Source organism: Xenopus laevis, chromosome 7L (assembly GCF_017654675.1).
Source record: "Xenopus laevis strain J_2021 chromosome 7L, Xenopus_laevis_v10.1, whole genome shotgun sequence".
Taxonomy (NCBI): Eukaryota; Metazoa; Chordata; class Amphibia; order Anura; family Pipidae; genus Xenopus; species Xenopus laevis.
This window is the reverse complement of record NC_054383.1, coordinates 44,360,641-44,383,778: the sequence shown is the minus strand read 5'-3', so window position 1 is coordinate 44,383,778 and position 23,138 is coordinate 44,360,641. Positions and strand designations below refer to the sequence as shown.

At 36.3% G+C, this 23,138-nt stretch overlaps 1 protein-coding gene across 1 annotated transcript in view; it reads left to right on the top strand.

Annotated features, from left to right (window-relative positions):
* Positions 1-23,138, top strand: part of cdh23.L (cadherin-related 23 L homeolog) — a 588,894-nt gene that overhangs the window by 372,044 nt on the left and 193,712 nt on the right. The window contains exons 14-17 of the mRNA XM_041568893.1: positions 15,523-15,587; positions 17,252-17,489; positions 18,786-18,891; positions 21,703-21,830. Coding sequence (XP_041424827.1) covers positions 15,523-15,587; positions 17,252-17,489; positions 18,786-18,891; positions 21,703-21,830 — 537 coding nt within the window. The remainder of the gene's footprint in view (positions 1-15,522; positions 15,588-17,251; positions 17,490-18,785; positions 18,892-21,702; positions 21,831-23,138) is intronic.

Genomic DNA, 23,138 nt, shown 5'->3' with positions numbered 1-23,138 from the left:
ATACTAAAGCAATCCCTCAGAGATAACTTTTTTTAGCCAATTTAAGCAAGCTTAAGACAAACAAACTTCTTACATGGTAGTGGCATTTAGTTGAAGACCGTGGAAATCGACATTTAATGGACATTTCATTTATATAAGACAATTCTATATATGTACTATATGTAGTAATTCTATGTATGTATATATACCATTGATTAGGCATCACCTTGGGACTTGGACACTATGTCAGTGAGGAAAACATTCTGGGGCTCATTTATCAACACAAGGCAAATTTGCCCATGGGCAGTTATCTATAGCAACCAATCAGTGATTAGCTTTTTAAAGCCAACTGCAAGTATAACAATGAATGCAGCAATTTGTTTGGTTGACATGGGTTACTGCCCATGGGTAAATTTGCCCAGTGTTGATAAATTACCCCCACTGAATACATTCCATTTTTTGTTTTTTGAATAGGGCAATTACATAAATTTCCTTTCCACAGTTGTATTATTTACTGTATAATATAGTTAATACCTTTCAGTATCAAAATGACTTGAATTAGTACATATGTGGCATTAAAAATGTAATCATTATGTAAATAGACTAAATAAGTTTGTGTCGGTTTGTTTTATCATATTTTTCTGTATGTGTTGCCTTTAAAGCAAACAGAATAATATTCATGGAACTGCTTTGCAGTGCATGTGTCGCTCCAGCAACTGTGCACAGCTTTATTGGGAATTTAGATAGCAGTCTTTCAATGAGGTACATCAGTTCTAACACAAGTTTGTAAGTGCGATTGTTCTGGTTATGTAACAGACCAGGGGAGTTAGGGAAATGGGATAATATGTGTAGGTTTTGTTCTGAAACTTGTTTTAGAAGTGACTAATTCAATAATGTGCCTTGTCAGTTCCACAGCTACATGAACAGAGTGTATTGTTTAAATAAATTACTTGATCTCAGGAGAACTTTATCAATGCCAACACTGAGGAAAGTGCATAGAAAGGATTGCCTGCCTGCAAAATCTCCATTTCATAGGGAGGACACTAGCTTTTAATGTCACATATTTATTATTCCTATCTTTCTATATAATTTTGTAACCATATACGCATGGTTGATCTTCCACCGGTGCATTGGTTAATCAAGGACACAGTACATTGTATTGTTAAGCCTATTTTTGATGGTTCAGTACTTTTGTCTTGAGTTCATGCTTTCATTTTAGCACAGTGATGTCAATACTTTTACCCTTGAGTTGTTTGATGAACTACAACAGCTATCATCTTCATCCAGTCAACTGCTGCCTTAGAATGATGTAAAATGTCATTCATGAATGCCAGATTTGACAACCCATGTTGTGTACATATACATATGCATCCATGCTTCGAGATGAGTCGAGAAAAGTGTCTTGAAAGGGATATAAACTGCAGGACAGCAGATACAGTAGGAAAAGGCGCTGTCCAGTCCATACCAGTTTTTATTTTTGAGCGCCAGTTCCCATCATCCTTCTGAAAATGTTTGTGTTAGCAATAGCTGGCCAGTACAGGGTTTTATAAATGTCTGCAATGTATTTTTAGAAAATGTCTGCAGGCTCTGTCACCACAAAATATATCTCTGGCTATGTGTGTAATGGAGGTTCATATGATTGGGGGCACCAGATAGCTTTTTCATTTTGCACAATCTGACCTACATGCAAATAATTTATGCATTGTCTAAGTACGGATCCAAGAGAGCAAAAGTTTGCTTTATCAGCAAACCCACCCTTGTCCACAGTTTTGGTGGATAGAAAAGTTAAGTCAGTGCTTCCTCAAGTTAACTTACCATTGCTACCTCTCTTGAAGACATACTGCCCAAGTGTAAGACAAATAGAATGGCGTCTGACAAAGAAAAAGAGTTATATCATGCACCCAAATAGACAAAAAATAAAGAAAATAAAAGAAATGTGCATTATGTTTTTGGAGATGTGGCTAGGTTATTTAGCCATGATGATTAGAAATGCTTATATTAACATGTAATGCAGATCCATGGCTTAATTGAGTCATCTTAAACCTGACTGATTTGATAAATGATAAACTGCTTCTTGATTATCCAAATAAATTGAAATCTAATTTTTAGTTTTGAGAGAGTCAGCTATACAGTACATACACAAATAATCTCTGAGAAAGTTGAATACTTCAATCCCAAATTGTATCCAGAAACCTGTTACCCAGAAGGCTCCGAATTATGGGACTCCCTTTAATCCAAATATTCAAAACATTTTTTAAATGATTTCCTCTTTAATAATAAAACAGTACATTGTATTTAGTTGAAACTAAGATATAATTAATCCTTATCATTAATTATAAGCAAAACCAACCAATTAGGTTTATTTAATGTTTACATGATCTTCTAGAAGACATGAAGATATGAAGATCCAAATTACGCAAAAAGATCCTGTGTCCAGAAAATCCCAAGCAGTCTGGATAACAGATCCCATATCTGTACCTCTTGTCAGACAGCTCCCTGTACCATAAACCATTCCCAGTGGCAAACCATGTTTAACCTTACTGGTTATAAATCAAAAGTACCAAACAGAAACTGAGCACATAATATTTTCTCATCCAACTCACATGGGATCACATTCATTAGAAACTGTTGTAAAATTAATCTCTTCCATTTGTGACACTTTATAAGAATGAGTAGATCATTTTTCTCGATAACTCTAGGTTAAGATAAGGTGCCATATAGGATTTATTATTCCCACAGCTCATTGACAATTAGTTATGGTTGGGATTCCACTGGTCTCCTGTTTGTTTCTTTTTATGCCTCCCACCATCAACAAAGTGGCTACATTTCCAGTTTCCTAGAAAAAAGTTTTACCTTTAACTCCGGTATTGTTGTAGCTGCATCCCTCAATATAATTTCCTCTGATGAAATAGCAAAAATTCACCATTTATTAAAGGAACAGTTCAATGTAAAAATAAAAACTGGGTAAATAGATAAATAAAAAATGTTTGTAATATAGTTACTTAGCCAAAAATGTAATCTATAAAGGCTGGAGTGACTGGATGTGTAACAGAACAGAACACCACTTCCTGCTTTTCAGCTCTCTAACTCTGAGGTAGTCAATTGATCCTTATCATGAACCAATCAGTGAAAGACAAGAGAGCTGTAAAGCAGGAAGTAGTGTTCTGGCTATTATGTTAGACATACAGTCACTCCAGACTTTATACATAACATTTTTGGCTAACTAACTATATTAGAAACAGTTTTTATTTTGCACAGCCTATCTATTTATCCAGTTTTTATTTTTACACTGAACAGTTCCTTTAAATAGAGAACTAAGGGGAGTTCCTGGTATATTATTACATTTTACAAATGTGATATCATTTATTTGATGCTGAAAAAAAACTGTATATTCTAATGTTCTTTTGAACCATTTTGAAGCCAAAAGACAGCAACTAGCTGCTAATAATCTATGGATCCAGAAAATCATACAAACACACTCATCTTTGGGAAGCATTGATCTTTTTTCACTTACTGTAAGTTATGAATGATTGTGGCAGTGATCTCAAGGACTCCTTGTGCGTAAAAGACTCCACTGATGAGCTTTGGAAGAAATGCCTTTTCATGTGTACTACTCTTTCTGAGGCTAAAACCCAGGTTTGATTTTTAAGTATAAAAGAACTGAATTATGCATTTTAGGACATAGTTTCCCATATGTATTGAATTCAACTATGTCTTCCACTATAATTACCATCTTGTTACATACATAGGCATGATAGGCAAATATCCCTCTTTGCTTACAACAGTCCTTATATATTAACTTCTGAGAATGATTAGACAGATAAAGAACACACATATATATATAAAAAAGGTCCTTGAAAAAGGTCCTAATGTGGACCGAAACGTTGGACATTACAGAATGAATAATAAAAGAATTAAGCTTTTAAAAGGACCCCACCATTGATAACCGCTTTGGAGTGCGGATACTCATTGGAAAACATATATATATATATATATATATATATATATATATATATATATATATATATATATATATATATATATATATATAGCATATAACCACATATACAGGTACTCTAATACTTTCATGTGTGCCCTGTGCTTACGTTGTTGTATTATTCATTCTAATAACACGTAGCTGGATCATAGATCATAGTAATTTCTAGCTACATGTCTGCTCTTCAGTTCAAGTAAGTTAAAATCAACATTCAATAAAGACAGAAATATATTTTTAATGTCAGCTGAACACACCAGCCTTATAAATAGTAATGAATATTCACAGAAGCATCCTAAATGCATTTTATATGGAAATATATTTTATCCTGAGAACACATATGTTATACATAAGCTTTAGACCAGTAATCCCCAACCAGTGGCTCTTGAGCAACATGTTGCTCATCAACCCCATGGATGTTGCTCTCCGTGGCCTCAGAGCAGGTGCTTAATCTTTGAATTTCAGGCTAGGCAAGTTTTGGTTGCATAAAACAGAGTATTTTGCCAAACAGACTGTCCTGTAAGCTGCCAGTCCACATAAATAGCAAATCACAGTTTTTCATGACTGTGTTGCTCCCCAACTCTTTTTACATTTGAATGTGGCGCATGGGTTGGGGGCCCCTGGTTTAGACTGTGGTCAGTGGACACTTTGGTGGACCTTGAGGTATTCCAAGCAAGAAAAAAAACTTGTAGTGAATATCAAAATTAACAATAGCTAATACCCCCATCAATGATAATCCATCTTTTACAGGTAAAGAATATCATGAGAAAGAATCAAGAGAAAAACAGTTTGGTATGGTTTTTCTTTTGAATCATTTCACAAATGTGAGGCTGACCAGCATTTGAGACAGAATTACAGGCATCTAATGGAGCTTTGAGTTACTACATATCGGCAGGGAGTGACATGAAACTTGCAGGCCAGCAAAGGGCAGTAATGCTTGCAAAATTAATATTTCCTAAACAGTCCTGTTGTTTTAAATGTGTATTGAAGCAAGACAATTTTAGATTGTTGAATTAATGGAAATATATAGGAACCACGAAAACATTACCCTTAACAAGTAGACAAAAGTCACTTTTACTACCTCTCTGAATTGTGTAAAAAGAATAAGGAAGAGATGATTCGTTGCTTGGAATACTAATCCAGTTACTATATATATATAGGAGGAATGTGTTGAAATAAATATATATTTTTTGCATTTGTAAGGTAATTTTATTCATGGTACATTTTCCCTGTACACCTCTTCAAGCTCAGTTTCTTTTGCAGAGAAGTATGTGGGTAAATCAATGAATGACTGCAGGGTGAAACAAATGCATGTTTAACAAATGATATACCTTTTCAGTTTAGGTAAAGGTAAATTCCTGCAATAATGTAGCACAGGGGGAGATCTAGTGCTGTAGATTTATGTTAATGGTTACCATAGGCCTAATCTTTGTAAATCAGGTTTTAAGCTGCAGAGGCATTGGGCCATAATCATGTTTGTGCTATGTACTGGCAACTGGCTGCACAATATACTTTCCAAGGCACTGGGCAGAAGCTTCTTGCCAATATTTAACTTCTTTTTTTGCCATATTTCTTTTCTAATCACAATATTTATTTTAATTGCAACACAAAGTCAATCCTTACAAATACAATAGAATAGAAAATATCCTTGATGTATTTTTCCGTATGCACCCTTGTTGCCTTTGATATGTTATGTCTTATGTTTATAAGAAACACCAGAATACAGCATGGATTTATTGTGCACAAAACACCTTTTCAAGATAAGGGGACACAGACCCTGCTACATGCATCCATTTTAGTAGCCTTTCACTGGGGTTTATGTCTTATTTATGTGTTATTAGTTCCAAAGATATTTCTAATAGAACAATTTATTGGAGTCTTATATCACTCCAGTCTATTGTGCTGTAAATATTTCAGATATAAAATTGAACCTATAAAAAAAGAATATCATTAACTGTTGGCCATCTGGATCCCTTTGGACAGATGCATGGGCCACATTTGTTTTGCGAGCCAATGTCTTAAAGCAGTCTAAAAAGCTGTGGGTCATAGAATTGGCCAGACTAGGAAAGAGAGGGCTTGATGAATGCAGTTCTTCAGCTTTTCAAATGGGGCAGAACATTGCTTTCCACGGGTGGCACAGAACTAAGCCACATTAACAGCTGATGCCAGTACTGATCAAAATCCATTGTTACATTTCCCCCTCTATTTAGAATACCAAGACCTCACATTATTGTTTGTCATGGTGGGAGGTTTACCACCTGGAGCACCTTCTGAAATAATATGCTACAGTCACCGGTTTCCCTAGGAAAGAATGCAGAGCTATTAACTCACATTGGCTAAATGAGTTTCGTGAAGGAGTACTGAAAATTATAATAAGAAATACTTGTAATTCACAGATACGATATACAAAACCACGTACAATAGCAGGAACAATGTAACAATAGCTTAAATAAAAATAATGGGCTGGGCTGTAATTTCATTGCATGTAAGTTTAAAAAAGATAAAAGTTCAGCACAGTATGTATAGAAGATAATTATGTTTCTTGTAGACCCATAAGTGAAATATTGACAAGTTTAGATTAGGCCATGTGAAGTATAGTTATTTCCATATGATTATATTATGATATATGTCTGGGGCTTCTTATGTCAGGACTCCACTTGTGTGTCTGGCAGGACTGAAGTGCTTTTCATAGATAATGCAAAGCTTAATTTACTGTACATATCCTCAGGACATCCTTCTTTATTAAAATTGTGTACATCTTCATCTATCCACTACTTAATTAAGCAATATTCCTTTTGTGATGATTCCTAACAGGAGTATCCCTATGCTAAAACTGCTAACATCTGCCCATTCTTGTCTTTTGGTGACACAGTGAGATGAAAGTGCCTGGTTCGCACAAATAAGAATATACTCAACCAGATTCAACCAGTAGTCGTCAGGGCTGATTATTAAATCCTGAGCTGCTATTACTAATTATCTTTGTAGTGACATTTATATTTTGATCTAAATTATACTAAATATTGTAAGAGAATGTTGCCATGCATGTGTATCAGAAGCATTGCATCTGGGTGAAGTCCACATAACAGATGTCCATGTATTGAAAGGCATCTGCACTCACAGGTCTAATCTTGGACAAAAAGATTTATTTAATGCAAAGCAAATGTTGCAGTTACACCAGCCTCTCTCTCTTACACCCTGAGTAAGAAAAACTTTTTGACCAAGATTAGACCTGCAAGTGTGAAGTTCCTTCAAAACATGGGCATACAATATAGTGTGTCAGTCCCCACTGTCAGGCAAGACAGCAGGCTAGTGAACATGCTGTAAATCTGCTAACCAAAAGATAGAGATTTACTGAGAGCATCTTCTGAGACACTTTTACTCACTGCTAAAGTGTTATAGTCTCCTTGGATTAGTAACAAAGCCAAAACATAATTGAGATCATTTACTTTACCCCAGGGTTAAGGGATGTAAGAGCCAGCTGCTTAGTGCTCACTTTCATAGCTTTGAGAGGATGCTTAAAGTTGTAGTTGTAGCAAGACCGGAGACGTCAAAAGATGTACAAACCTTACTTTATATAAAACATGCACAGGTATTTTTATCCAGAAGACAGATGTGTGTTTCTGAATGTAAAACTGCCTGAAGTAAAGCACACATTTAACTTGATGAAAGCTCTCCATTGACTTCTCCTGTTTAATGTTTAATTAGCCATTTATTTGTTCTGGAGAAATGTAGAGAATTGTTGGCCTTTGTAGACTAAAACTGTAATGTCCTGAAGTGCAGAAGAATGACACTTTTCTCAAGCATATAATAATTATTATATGCCACACTAGATATAATTATTGCTTTCATGTATGTATGGTTGGTCTGACTAAGTGCTAAGATCTACACAATCCACATCTATATGAACTATTAGTTCCTGTTATGTTCAGTAAGGATCAGCTGCTTCTTTCCCTAGAACAACAGAGAACAAGCTACCTGTACTTAAATTTTAGTTTTATCCCTATGCCCATAATTTAAAAATGTATCACTAGAGTGTTTCATAAAAACAAAATGTTCTCATATAAAAGTATTCATAAAAGACCAACTGGCTAATAGAGCTAAAGTATAATTAATACATACAGTTATACTATAAAATCAGTTGTGCCTTGAGTATAGTCAAGAACAAGGGCACACAGTAGAGCATCACATGACAAGCATAGGCAGGGGCAAGTTTTATGCAAAGCAAGTCTTAGGTCCAAATTCTACCTGCAGTCATGTGTGATCTGTAAATGATCATAATCACTCACACTAGAAGTCCATTCTAAATTGTTTCCCCAAGTTTGTTGAAAAATAAATTTGTTATAGAAAGGATGCTCACTTTGTATGACCTTCTGCAGTTCCCGTTTTTGTGTATGTTTAAGGCTTGGCACACCAGAGCCTCTTCTAATAACTTATTTGGATGTCCCCACTCTTATATTAAAGATGGTCCTGTTTTAGTGCTGGTGGTAGGGGCAACATCTCTAAATTAATATAGTGACTTAATCCACTAAAACCATCTACATTATTGATAGGCAAAAGCAAGCTGGGAATAAAAAAATTTGTCTGAAGCCCTAAGATAATTCAATTACCCTTTTGGGGATCAGCTGCTCACTTTGTCACTTGCATCAGGGCCACTAGTAATGACGTTTGTTGTGAGAGATATATTTGTGTTCAGTCAATCTTTTAGTATCTCCAGAACTTCAATAGGAAAACCTCCTTAATTGTTATACTGTGTTTATATATTTCAAGAAACAAAGAAACATAATAATTTGCTATATATTCATACTATCACTGCATTGTTTGATGCAGAAGCTACCGGCATAAAAGGGAGAAGAAAGATTTTGAAATACCCTGGGGCTCATTTATAAACATTGGGCAAATTTGATAATTAAATTATCTTAAAGCAAACATTTGATTGGTTGACATGGGTTACTGCCCAGGTGCACAATTGGCCAGTGTTTATAAATGAATCCAACTGACTGGTGCAGGATAGGGGCAATTATGGATACAACACTAAGGGGGGAATGTAATTAAAGTTGCAAAGAGAAAAACAATTCGCACCAATAAGAATAAAAATCCACATCTCGCAATGTAATATTGTTCATTAAACTGTTATTGCGTCATGAATTTTAATTTCACATTGCAAATTTTAATTGCGCACTCTTAAGAAGTGCTTGAAGGTGTGGTAATCTTTTGGAGCAAACATAACAAGGGGAATGTAATAAAAGTCGGTAACAGAAAAACTTTTTGCAATGCGAAAAGTTAATCCTTTGCGTGAACAAATTTTGCTTCGCGCAAATTTAATATAGCTTTTTCGAACCCGGAAACTGTTTAGCGACCACTTCCGTCAGTGGAAGACCTTTTGTGAATGTAATAGTTTGCACCAATGCGCAGTAAATGTAACATTAGTAACATAGGTAATAAAACTGGAAAAGCTGTTATATTTGCTCCAAAGATTACAAGACCTTCAAGCACTTCTTAAGAGTGCCCAATTAAAATTCGCAATGCAATATCAGTTTAAGGAACAATATTACACTGTGAGATGTTGATTTTTATTCTTATTGGTGCAAATTGTTTTTCTCTTTGCGACTTTTATTACATTCCCCCAATGACGTTTTCAGTAATTACATTTACTGCACATTGTCGCAAACTATAAAATTTGCAAACGGTCTTCCACTGTTGTGACGTGGTCACTAAACAGTTTAAATTCACGCATAGCAAAATTTGTTTGCGAAAAGGTGAATTCATTTTCACATTGCAAATAGTTTTTCCGCAACTGACTTTTATTACATTCCCCTATATATATTTTGTTGCTGCGGGGTCCTAGGGTATATTACCCATCATGCCAGGGTGTGGCCCCATCTTAGATGGTGACTCTGAAATCATTCCAATGCCAGTTCACCCATCACTCTAAGCACTGAATCCTCCAGTTTAAATTCCCAGCTCACAGCACAAATAACCAATTTCAATATCCTCCCAGTAAAAAGGTTCATTAAAATATTTAATTCAGTAAGAGCTGAATTACAGTGTACCCAATTTCTGGCACTATATACACAGCTGTAAGTTACATAATGATACCATGAAAGATTTAAATTATGTGAAGTTGTCAAATTTGGGTGTAAAGAAGATTAAATGCAATACGATATTTGTAAAATAATTTACTGCTGTTAACATCAACAAGGGACAGCAGTTTGTAGGAAATCCTTTTACTTATTGTCTTTATTCTCCGTAGCTGACATTATCATCAGTCAGCAGAAACTAGACAATTCTGTTCACTTCTTCAGATTGGAATTCAAAGCTAGACTCAGTGTAGATATTTATGAAGGGAAAATGTAGCTAAATGTATTTAATTAGTTGCTTGCACGGTACTTTTTTTTTTTTTAAAAAGTACCAATGCTAAGGTTTAGTATATGAATAAATTCTGTAAGTTTTTTTCAGTCCTCTTCCAAGTGTTCTGCTAGTTGCTACAGGAGCAGGTTCCGGTTAAAGTATTTCAGAGTGGACACTGTCTGCTATGTCACTTGCTTTGTTCTCGTATTCGACTACCAGAGGCTTAAAGGAGAACTATGCCTAAAAAATTAATATGGCCGGAAATGGTATATTTTATATACTGAGCTTGTTGAACCAACTTAAACAGTGGCGGAACTACCGGGGGAGCAGGGGGTGCGAGCGGGCCAGGGCCCGCACCCCCTCAGGGCCCCCCGGCAGCCCGTGCGCCACTGAAACTGCGGGCCGTACGGAGGGGGTGGGGCGCGGCTGCGCATCACGCACCAGGGCCTGCCCCCCTCTAGTTACGCTACTGAACCTAAAGGTTCATCATCACTATGGTAGTAATGATCCAGGCCTTCAAAGTTATCATAGAAGTTTTGTTAGGAGCGTCTGCAACACACATAGGGGTCCGTTTACTAAAGTGCGGTAAATCTGACTTTAAGTTTCCGCATGTTATCGCTGAGAATATTTTTACGCCAGAATATTCGCAGCGACTAAGTTTACTAAACAGCGATGCGCTCAGAAGTCATTGCGATCACTTGCAGTAACTACGTTAAGGAACCAGCTTACGTTAGCGGTAATTTTAGCGAGTTGCGAATTTTCTGGCGAAAAATTACGTTTTTGCGAATATTTATGCTATAAAATAGTCTTGTTTTATGGCGGTTATTATGGCAATTTTTACTGTGACATTTATGGCCAGAAATGCATCTTCAAAACTTATAAACTTTATTGACTGATGATTATACCATGCAAAAACATCACCAGAGTAATACCAATCAAACATGTCTGCATCATATAAACTCTTCTGCCAATAGAATCATAGGAAATGATACCAGTCAATCTCTTTGCTTCATAGAAATGCACAGTTTAATGTAGCCAATCCCAATGAAACCAAAAAGTGTAGAGGCTGACGAATCCTTGGACTGTGATGCCACTGCCAATAATACGACTCTGAGCTGAAACTGCTGCTGTTGCACCAGATAGAAGCAGAAGCCAAAACATCCTGTCAGCAATAGCTACAGATCTCTCTCCTGTCAGCAAAGAATGATGGGTAAAAAAAAAACATTATTATGGGATATTTCCTGCCCCTTGAGAATTTTCTGGCAGAAAAAATACTTTTACGCCACTTCATATGTGGCGGTAAAAGTTTGCGAATATTCTGGCGTTAATTTTGTCTTTAGCACATTTCGCTGTTTAGTAAACCATGCGTTAATGTGTACGTAGCGTTATTTTCAGCAAATGCGATAACTGGCGAACAATTATTCTTGCGCAAGAAAATTCGCAAATTTATATTTACCGCAGGTTAGTAAACTGGCGATAACATATTTGGCGAAAATTCTGTCTATATATTGTGCGAATATTTTTAACGCACTTTAGTAAACGGACCCCATAGGCTCAGTGCGCTCTGGGCAGCTGTTAAGAAGCTAAACTGATCGATGTTTTGATATCTGAGCTGCCATGTACCAATAATCTAAATTATTTACTAATCAGCCTTATATTGTGATATTTATATAATCTACGTATATTTTCAGTATATTGTGTGTTGGTCCCTAAGCTTAGTAACTGACAGCAGCACAGAATGTGCAGTGAATAAGTAGAAAAAAGATGGGGAACTACTGGGGGCAACTTTGGAGGCACAGATCTTCCCTGGTAATTGCCTGTGGTTGTCTTGATCTGGTATAGAAGCCCGAAAAAATAATATACAACATTTCTACAATGTTAAAATATTAACAAGATGCATATTTTGCCATGGTTCTGTCTGTAAATAGTAATTCCAATTGGTCTGCACCTCATACAGTCATACTGTGACTGTCATGGAGGTCTTGTACGTGTTATCCATAGTATAATATTAATGCTGTGATGCTTAACCCTTGTCATTAACACAATAAATATTGTATTTCAAAGAAAATAGACTTTTGTGCTTATATCCTTTGAGTACTTGAAGAATAAGTTGTTTTAAAACACTTGCCTGATTTTACATTTTCCCAAATTATGCGCAGTTTATTTCCTGGTCTCCTGAAAAATGTAAAATGGAGGTTATGCTATACTTTTATTTACACTAGTTATTAAAATACTTACTGCTCTATGTGTTTTTTATACATTGTAAAATTGTACAATGATGCATATCCTAGTAGCGTTTTATATATATATATATATATATATATATATATATATATATATATATATATATATATATATATATATATACATGTATATATATATATATATATATATATATATATATATATATATATATATATATATATATATACAGGTATGGGACCTGTTATCCAGAATGCTCGGGACCTGGGGTTTTCAGGATAACGGATCTTTTCCTAATTTGGGTCTTCTTGCCTTAAGTCTACTAGAAATTCATTTAAACATTAAATGCACCCAATATACTGGTTTTGCTTCCAATAAGGATTAATTATATCTTTGTTGGGATCAAGTACAAGGTACTGTTTTATTATTACTGAGAAAAAGGAAATCATTTTTAAAAATGTGGATTACTTGGATAAAATGGAGTTCGTAATTCGGATCTTTCTGGATATCGGGTTTCCGGATATATATATATATATATATGTAAAGAGACAGCACTCCAAGGATTTAACTAACAAAATATAGTGTCAAAAATAGGTAGGTTTATTGAATCCGACGTTTCAGTTCCTCACAGGAACTTTCATCAGGGAATACAGAACACAGTGCACAGTGAGACGCTTAAAACAACATTTTGGAGCCAAGCAGGGTTGCTAGGCAACAGTTAACACAGTGAGTAACACCACGGGGCCCCAAAACGTGTGGGGAAAAAATGGTAAGTGATTAGTGTCAAATAGTGGCATGAAGATCGAGAACAGACCTCTTCACCAGAACAGCGCAAAAATGATACTAGGGAACCATAGCCGCACTTATTAACTACTGGGAACCATAGAAAGTAGAGTGGAAGGGTTGGCTCCTCCCACACGAGCAACTGGACGGTCCTGATATGTGGGTCCACGAGCGAGGTGGTGCGGCGAGCAAGGGTGCACAGGTGCTAATATTAGGCTCAAACTCCTCCATTTGTACTGTCCTGGACTAAATGTAGGGAGCTGTGCAGTACCGCACCTATGTGCGGCGCTGCCACTGTACTACAGTGTCCAAGTTGCCAACAACGGCGAACACCATTGTGCTTTGCTAGGAGAGATGAGCCGAGCTACCAATGGGCGTCCCTACTGTGCGTTTCAGCACGCACCACCCCACTGAAGCCTGAGCTGCGTTAAACACACCCACCTCTACAGGACCTTATATGGGATGCGCGACACGTCCCCATGCTCCATGTGTCTCACATAGTGCGGCTATGGTTCCCTAGTATCATTTTTGCGCTGTTCTGGTGAAGAGGTCTGTACTCGATCTTCATGCCACTGTTTGACACTAATCACTTACCATTTTTCCCCACATGTTTTGGGGCCCCGTGGTGTCACTCACTGTGTTTACTGCTGCCTAGCAACCCTGCTTGGCGCCAAAATGTTGTTTTAAGCGTCTCACTGTGCACTGTGTTCTGTTTTCCCTGATGAAAGTTCCTGTGAGGAACTGAAACGTCGGATTCAATAAACCTACCTATTTTTGACACTATATTTTGTTTGTTAAATCCTTGGAGTGCTGTTTCTTTACATTTTTATACATTTACCTCTTGGACTAGCACCCAGGTTATCTCTACCTCATGGTGTGCGGACTATATGCATTGGTGTGTATATATATATATATATATATATATATATATATATATATATATAATGTATATACACATATATATGTTATACATACATGCATATATACATACAATTCTGTGTGATATTATATACCGCTAAGCACTTACACATGAGCCTGACTACAGTGAAGGAACTAATTGCATGTATGAAAATAACAACATTTAAGCATTACATGCAATTTATAGTATTTAGTATTTCTCTAAGCTTGTTATGTATTCAGGGTTATATATGCTTTGTATATTTATTTACTACTTTTGTGGTTTGCATAAATTAATGTATTAAATATATTGATTTAATAGTTTGTTGAGATAGTTGAGTAAATACCTTCTAGAAACCAAGATTAAGTAACGTACTGTATATATCAACACACAAATTGCTTTATCTTTACTGTTATGATCAGTAAATACAGGTAATTAAAAACTCCCAAATAAACAGTTCAATGTACAACAATATTTGCAGAATGGACAAAGTAATTTATAAGCATAGGTGCAGTAATCCATAGCAACCATAGCGACTTGCTTTTATCATTCTATCCTAATTAATTTGTATGTACATATGGACAGTTAATTGGCTCCTAATGAGACATTTACCTAGTGTGTGTTAGTGTATGTTCTCATGTGTTTGTGTGTGTGGAAGGGTAACTAGATTGCCAGCTCCTCCGGGTAGAGATGCTGTAAATGATAAACAATCAGGTAAAAATCAGGTACAGAATCAGTCATTTATGTTATAGATTATTGGTATCCTCAGATGAAAACAAGAGCTGTACGTATTATTTAGCTATTTTTCTTTCAAAAATTTCGTTTTAGCATAAACAAGCAAAAATGTACAATGCAGACAATCAAATATTATTTAGCGATTTTAACAGATTACTAAAATCCCCCTAAACTATCACTCCAATTACTTTAATAATTTATATTTACTGATTTGAATGTGGGGGTGCTACTGTCACTCATTCATAGAATCCAGGATAAGACTGCCTGACATTTTTCTTTCCAGTGCAGAATAAATCACTATTATAAATATCTTTTAGCTGGTTTAATTAATAAATATGCTTTATGCAGATTTACTAAACGTGTGCTAGTGGAGAGAATCAACAAATAGGTTTCAATTCTATGCATTATGGAGTTAGCAAGCATGGACTATGTAGCGGATACTAGAAATCATTTTTTTTGATGATTGTAATGTATTGCTGATTTTCTAAATCTCTAGCAGGCAAAACAATAGCAATAACAAATGATTTGTATTACTGATTGATTATAGAAGAACCATAATGATGAATTCCTACCTTTACTTTAGGCAACTGACAATGATATTGGGTCTTTTGGAAAAGTGAGCTATTTCTTCAGTGATGATCCTGACAGGTAAGGGCCAAAGTATTTTGAAAGAATGTTTTCTCATGCACACATTTGATACATAGATGATGAAGTAGCGAGCTTATTCAGTCAATGGACTACACAGGTACATTATACTTTTAATTTAATCATCTTTTTAGTTGATATAGCCATGCCCAAGGGAATTGGGAGGCAAGTGATATAATAACCCAGGACATCTGGGAGACTGCCCTGAGTCAAGTTGGCAAATGAAGTGAGGTACAGTAACCATGTACCCCTTGCGAGATCCACACTCACATCAAGCATTTATCAACATTAACCTTAATAATCACTGGACATAAGCCCCAAGGCAGCAAACTTTCAACTTTCAGCTGTAACTGTATAACTGCAACCACAACAACTTTCCATGCAGTATAACATACTGTAGATTTCAACCTCAAAAAGCAGCTCAGTGGGTGAGTAGACTGTAATTCTGGACTGCTGTTGGGCTGCTGCTTTCCCTGTTTTTAGAAGACATATACCAGCCAGGGCTGGGGGCAAGTCCACATGAGGGAGTTGAGGCATAGAGTGGGGGTTTGACATGGAAGTGGCGGAATGATGACATCAAGGGGTGGAGTTGTGTCCCCAAACATAGAATCATCTGGGGGTTCGGTGAGTATAGGAGAGAAAGGGGTGGATCATAGGCAGGTCTGTGGTGGATTGACTAGCAAGTACATTGCTGGTAAATTTGAAATACAGGCCTTTGCCTTGGCTGGTATATTACCGGAATACCAGCCAGTTGGCACCCATACTTACCTAGTGGATGATAACTCCTCCCCTAAACTTCCCTGTGTCTTCACTTCCTGCCTTTCCTAGCATGGTCATTTGCCTACTTCCTTTATACTCTAGTGCAGAAACCAAACCTCCTTTGGATTCTCACCTTTCAGAAAGGTGAGAAAGATTCACAAGTAAGGCTAGCTTTACCTAGTTTGAGAAATTTCCAGATAATGGATCTTTCTGTAATTGGATCTTCATATATTAAGGGGCATATTTATTAAGGGGATTAAGTGAAAATTTAAATTCGAATTTTCGATTTTTTTTTTTGGTCAAAACTCTCAAATTCGAATTGTGAATTATCCAAACTCGATATCAAGTTTTTATTCAAATTTCTAGATTTATCATACTCTAGCCCTTTGAGAACTCAAATAATTTTATTCACCACCTTAAACCTGCCGAATTGCTGTATAAGCAGTTCAGATTCTAAAGCAACAGTTATGTTCCATGTGGCCCCCTCCTACGTCACTGACTGGTTAGTGCCTGTTAACCAATCAGTGGAAACCAAGAGAGCTGAAAAGCAGAAAGTAGTGTTCTGTTATGTTATGTTACACATCCAGTCACTACAGCCTTTATTACATTTTTGGCTAACTAACTATGTTAGAAACATTTCTATTTTGCACATACTAGCTATTTATCCACTTTTTATACTGAACAATTCCTTTAAAAATGTGATTAGTTGGACAGAATGGAGTCTATGGAAGACAGCCTTTCCGTAATTCAGAGTTTCTGGATAATGGGTTTCTGGATTACAGATCCTATACCTATACTATACATGCTTTCATAAATAATTACAAGGCTTCCAATTTCAGATGTAACCCTTTCTTTGCTTTATTTTACTTAAATAAAATTAACTGTTTTCTTTTTTATTTATTGTATAGATTTTTGCTTGACCAGGACACAGGAGTAATAACCATCATTGCCCGTCTAGATTTTGAGAACACTCAGCGATACACCCTCACAGTGATTGCTAGGGATGGAGGAGGAGAGGAGACAACAGGACGTGTTCGCATCAATGTTTTGGATGTCAACGATAATATGCCCATCTTTCAAAAGGAGTCTTACCTGGGAGCGATCCGTGAAAATGAACCATCTGTAGTCACAGTTGTCAAACTCAGAGTGAGAAAAGCAAATTTCATGTTAATATTATTCTGTGCATTAAATGTTTTCAGTAACCAGTTCTTGGCAATGCTAGTTGATTAATCACAACTGGATATAACAGCATAATTAAATCTTTTTTGAATATTAATTATCCAAACTAAAAAAAAACGCCTCCAATCAACAGCTTACTGAGGAACAGTGACTTAATACTGCTGTGCAGAGAGTTTAGCCAAAAGTTGCATTTTCCAAGATATTATTTGAACCACAGCATTGATTATGTACCATCACTATAATAAGGATAGGTAGTCTGGGCATAATACACAAGGATCACAAACTTATCATTAAAATAATCACATTTATAATAGCATTTTTTCTTTTTAAATATTTTAGGACATTATTTATAAAGCATCGAAGTACTAAAACTGGTCAGTAGTGATGGGCGAATTTATTCGCCAGGCGTGAATTTGCGGCGAATTTGCGTGTTTCGCCGCCAGTGAATAAATTCGTGAAAAACGCCCGCGAAAATTCGCTGCAAAAATTCGCCGGCGTCAAAAATTTTTTTTCGAAAAAACGGACGCCGGCGCCAAAAACGGGCGCCGGCATAAAAAACGGGCGCCGGCATCGAAAAAACGGGCACCGGCGTCAAAAACGGGCTCCGGTGTCAAAAACTAGACCCGGCGCCGTTTCGCGAATTTTTCGGCGTTTCACGAATTTCGCGCGAAATTCGCTAATTTTTTGGCGAAGCGAAACGGCGCAAATTCGCCCATCACTACTGGTCAGATATGTTTCACTCCAATACATTAATTCGATTTTCTCATGTTCTATTTAAAAATAACTTTGACATCCACTTGGAAAAACAATTAATTACATTTCTTTATCTTAGATTTTATTGTTTCCAGCAGTTATGGCAAAGGACCTCTTATGAGGAAAAATACTTTGTAGAATGGCCCTTAGTCTTTTATAGTGCTGTTAATGACAGCCTGCTGATTGGTAGAATATATCTTGGCTGTGTTTGGGCCCAAGGCAAAACAAATAGTGTGGGTCCCTTCACTTAGCACTATTTTGCAGAAAAATGTATATATTGGCCCTTAACTATTATAACAGAGATGTTTTTTGAACGTTCTAGTATTATATGACTGGATCAATTAAAACAATTGTGGTTGTTCTTTTCTGATCATGGAAATATGTATATCCCTCGATTTATTCTTCCTGGAATGTAGCCATAAAAAGTAATGAACAGAAGCAACATAACAGAGGGTATTTACATAGTAAATGTCACCAGCTATATAAAGTGTCTTTTTATTGCTGAACTAGGCAACTGATGAAGATTCAGCACCAAATAGCCAGATTACATACAGCATTGTGAATGCATCTGCCTTCAAGAGCTATTTCGAAATTTCCATTTCTGAAGGTTATGGAGGTATGTGATGAGGCTTGTATTCATGTTATAAATATAATGTATGTTATACATATTGTAAGTTTGCTTTGTGAAATCTTGTAATGCAGATACACATAGATATCCTGAATCTGTTTTGTAATAAATGATGGGTGGAACACATCTGATAACCTTGATATGCTGATAACTTTGTATTTGCTTTGCAAAGCTTAATCCAAAAAAGGGGACGAGCTGAAAAGAAAACAGGGACGTTGCTGGTCCATATACCAATGGTTGTATTGTATTGTATCATAATAAAGTTTTTGGATGCAGAGATCTGCAGATATCTCACCTTGGATTAGAAGTTTATTATGCCAGAAATAGAGTAACTTGTTTTACAAATTGCCAAGTATCTATAAGATTGAATACTGTACCCCTTTTTCATTTGAAGTTTGTTGTAGCCATAAATAACAAGAATTGGATATTCCATGCTAAGCCATATGAAAAAGTTTGGGAACCCCTCTTAATTGTTTGGAGTTTTGTTTATCATTGGCTGAGCTTTCAAAGTAGCAACTTCCTTTTAATATATAACATGCCTTATGGAAACAGTAGTATTTTATCAGTGACATAAAGTTTATTGGATTTACAGAAAATATGCAATATGCATCATAACAAAATTAGACAGATGTATAAATGTGGGCACCCCAACAGAAAGATTACATTGATACTTAGTTTAGCCTGCTTTGCAAATGTAACAGCCTCTAGACGCCTCCTATAAACTTTGATGAGTGTCTGGATTCTGGATGGTGGTATTTTTGACCATTCGTCCATATAAAATCTCTCCAGTTCAGTTAAATTTGATGGCTGTTGAGCAAGGACAGCCTGCTTCAAATCATCCCATAGATTTTCGATGATATTCAAGTCGGGGGACTGTGATGGCCATTCCAGAATATTGAACTTCTCCCTCTGCATTAATGCCTTTGTAGATTTCAAAGTGTGTTTAGGGTCATTGTCTTGTTGGAATATCCAACCCCTGTGTAACTTCAGCTTTGTGACTGATGCTTGAATATTATCCTGAAGAATTTATTGAAATTGGGTTGAATTCATCTGACCCTCGGCTTTAACAAGGGCCCCAGTCCCTGAACTAGCCACACAGCCCCACAGCACGATGGAACCTTTACCTTAAAAGTAAGTAGCAGGTAGGAATGCGGTGTTCTTCTTCCGTCATGCAAATCGTTTTTTGTTCTAACCAAATAACTAAATTTTTGTCTCATCAGTCCAAAGCCCTTTGTTCCAAAATGACTGTGGCTTGTCTAAATGAGGTTTGCATATGTAACAAGTGGATGGGTCAGGGTCTTCCTAAACCTTCCCGTGGGTTACTATCCAAGGCGACTGTTTGTGGCTTGAGTGAAGAAAGGGCTTCTTTCTCATCACCCTGCCATACAGATGTTCTTGCAAATTGCGCTGAATTGTAGAATGATGTACAGATACACCATCTGCAGCAAGATGTTCTTGCCGGTCTTTGGAGGTGATCTTTTCTCACAATCCTCCTCATATGCCACTCCTTTATTTTTCTTGGCCTGCCTACCTGGGTTTTACAGCAATTGTGCTTGTGGCCTTCCATTTCCTGGTTACATTCCTTACAGTTGAAACTGACAGTTTAAACCTCTGAGATAACTTTTTGAAGCCTTTCCCTAAACCATAATACTGAACAATGTTTGTTTTCAGTTCTTTTGAGAGTTGCTTTGAGGATCCCATGCTGTCACTCTTCAGAGGAGAGTAAAACAGAAGCACAACTTGCAATTGGCCACCTTAAATACCTTTTCTCATGATTGGACACACCTGTCTATGCAGTTCATTGCTTAACGAGCTAATCCAACCAATTTGGTATTGCCAGTAATCAGTTTTGAGCAGTTACATGCATTCACATTAGCAAAATATCAAGGGTACCCACATTTTTGCACAGACAGTTTTCCACATTTAGTTCTATTTCATACAACTGAATACTGCTTCACTAAAAATCTTTCTTTAGAAAACACCCCAGTACTCAGATGTTCCTGGGAAATGAACCACTGTTATCTTTTTTTATTGAAAGTGGAGTAAATTATTATGCAGGCTGAGAGGAGTTCTGAAAACTTTTTCATATGACTGTATACACAGCATTATTATGCAAATTATTTATGTGACCAAGTCTCTGTGATTTTCAGTTGTGACCTGGTAGAAAGTATCCTCATATTAAACTAAACTATATCTTTGTCCAATACTGCTGCTTCTCTGTTACTTCTGTTGTCTCTGATTACATTTATCATGCTGTCAAACTGTTTATCATGCTGTGTAAAAAGTGGAGTGAAACATTACTGGTTATGTTGCTTATAGCAACCAATCATATCTCTGCTTTTGTTTTGTAACTGGTGAAATCTGATTGCTGATTTATTTCTCTGGGCAACATTACCAGTAATGCTTCACTCCACTTTTTACACTGCATGATAAATAGGCCCCTAAGAGTGTTAGGCTAATGGTATACATGACATTCTGGCATCTGGGCAAAGTAACTAGTTAGAATTCCATGATTAACCAACATAATATAACATTGCATTGACTGGGCATTGTGTTAAACGGTTGATGCATGATTTACCAGAGACTGAAGTCAAAAAGGGCAAATGTTCCCACAATTCAGTGCAAAGGGAGGAAATCATTGGAGAGCATGTCATTTTCACTCCACACTCTGAAATAAAGCATGGGGTGATAAATATTGATAAATAAAAAGTTGTGTTATTTTCAGAGTTATTTTCAACATGTGACTATACTTTTGATTATTGTGTTCATATTTTTCTTTCTTTTCTTTTTTTTTTGCAGTGATAACAGTGACCCGGCCACTAGATTATGAACAAATCTCCAATGGAGTTATATCATTGATAGTCATGGCAAAAGATTCCGGTGTACCCTCACTCAACAGCACTGTCCCTGTCAGCATTGAAGTCTTTGTAAGTTTTAATACTGTATATTAACAATATATCATAGGCAGTGCTGGATCAATCATGGTTTGGGCACCCTTCCTCCATCAATCATAAAACACATTAATGGCCCCACCCTTAAGCACACACCACTCTTGACCTATTACCTTGAGTACACTGTGGATAGTTTAACCTTTCATCATATTATAAGGGCTCTTTTTTTGTATGTGGCATTTCTGTATGTGTTTGTGCACACCTAAATGCAACAGCTGGTTATACTCATAAAACTTGGATTTTATTGCATTAATTGTGTTTTTTGGATGCAACTTGCTGCATTTTCTTGCTCTTGTCGTGAATTTAGAAGTCATTATAATAAAAGTTGGTTTCAAACTCACAAATATACACTCAGTTGCATCTAAATAATGCATAGGCCTATGTGTAAGAGCCCTAAAGATACAAATATTTAGAAATATAAATCATTGACCATACTTAAAAAGGTATGGATAGAGCACTTAATCACCATCTTGAAAACCCCAATCTATTTGAGCATCTGTCTTAATTGTAATTGTCCATTCAGTGGTTGTAATGAATTAGAATAGACAGAATATCTGGGTTAGGGACCTTTTATCAGCATGTCCATTATAAAATACCAGGAACAGCCACGGAATCATGAACATAGAAATAATCAAAATCAACTCTAAAGGAAATTGTTTGTTTTTCTATGTTTCTTTTGCTGAGAGAAATTATCATGGGATTATTAAAATAAAGTAGGTAAGTGGAGATAAAGCTGTGGACGTGGGAGGTATTGGTGCAGTTGAAATAACTCTCCCACTTTCTCTTTGAAGAGCATAATCACTTCAGTCTAAAAACCTGACTTGAAAAGGTCACTGGCTTCTTGCGTCTATCTACGGCTTTTCTAAGCAACTGTCAAGCCTTGCTTGCTTTAGCAATAATGCAATAACATAACATTGAAAGACGGCTAATTTATCACCATGTGGGAGGGCGAGGAGGAGGAGGATAAAGAGACACCCCTTTGTTAGATTAATTTTCACATCCGCTGGTGACTGGGTGCTAATAAAACACTGTTTTGCTTTGAAGATCTTTGGGTCACAATATTCCTTGTGTAGAGCAAACTGCTAATAAAGTGTAATGCCATAATGAGGACATCAGATCTGAACAACTCTACCTATATATACCAGCTGCCTCTGAAATATATGCCAATTATTCACAAATACTCTGAGCAGTGCTTATATAAAAATCTCTGTATGTAAGAAAGACTATGTAGTTGTCAGAAAATATATCTTTCCTTTATCCGCTAAAGCCCAATGGTATATTTAG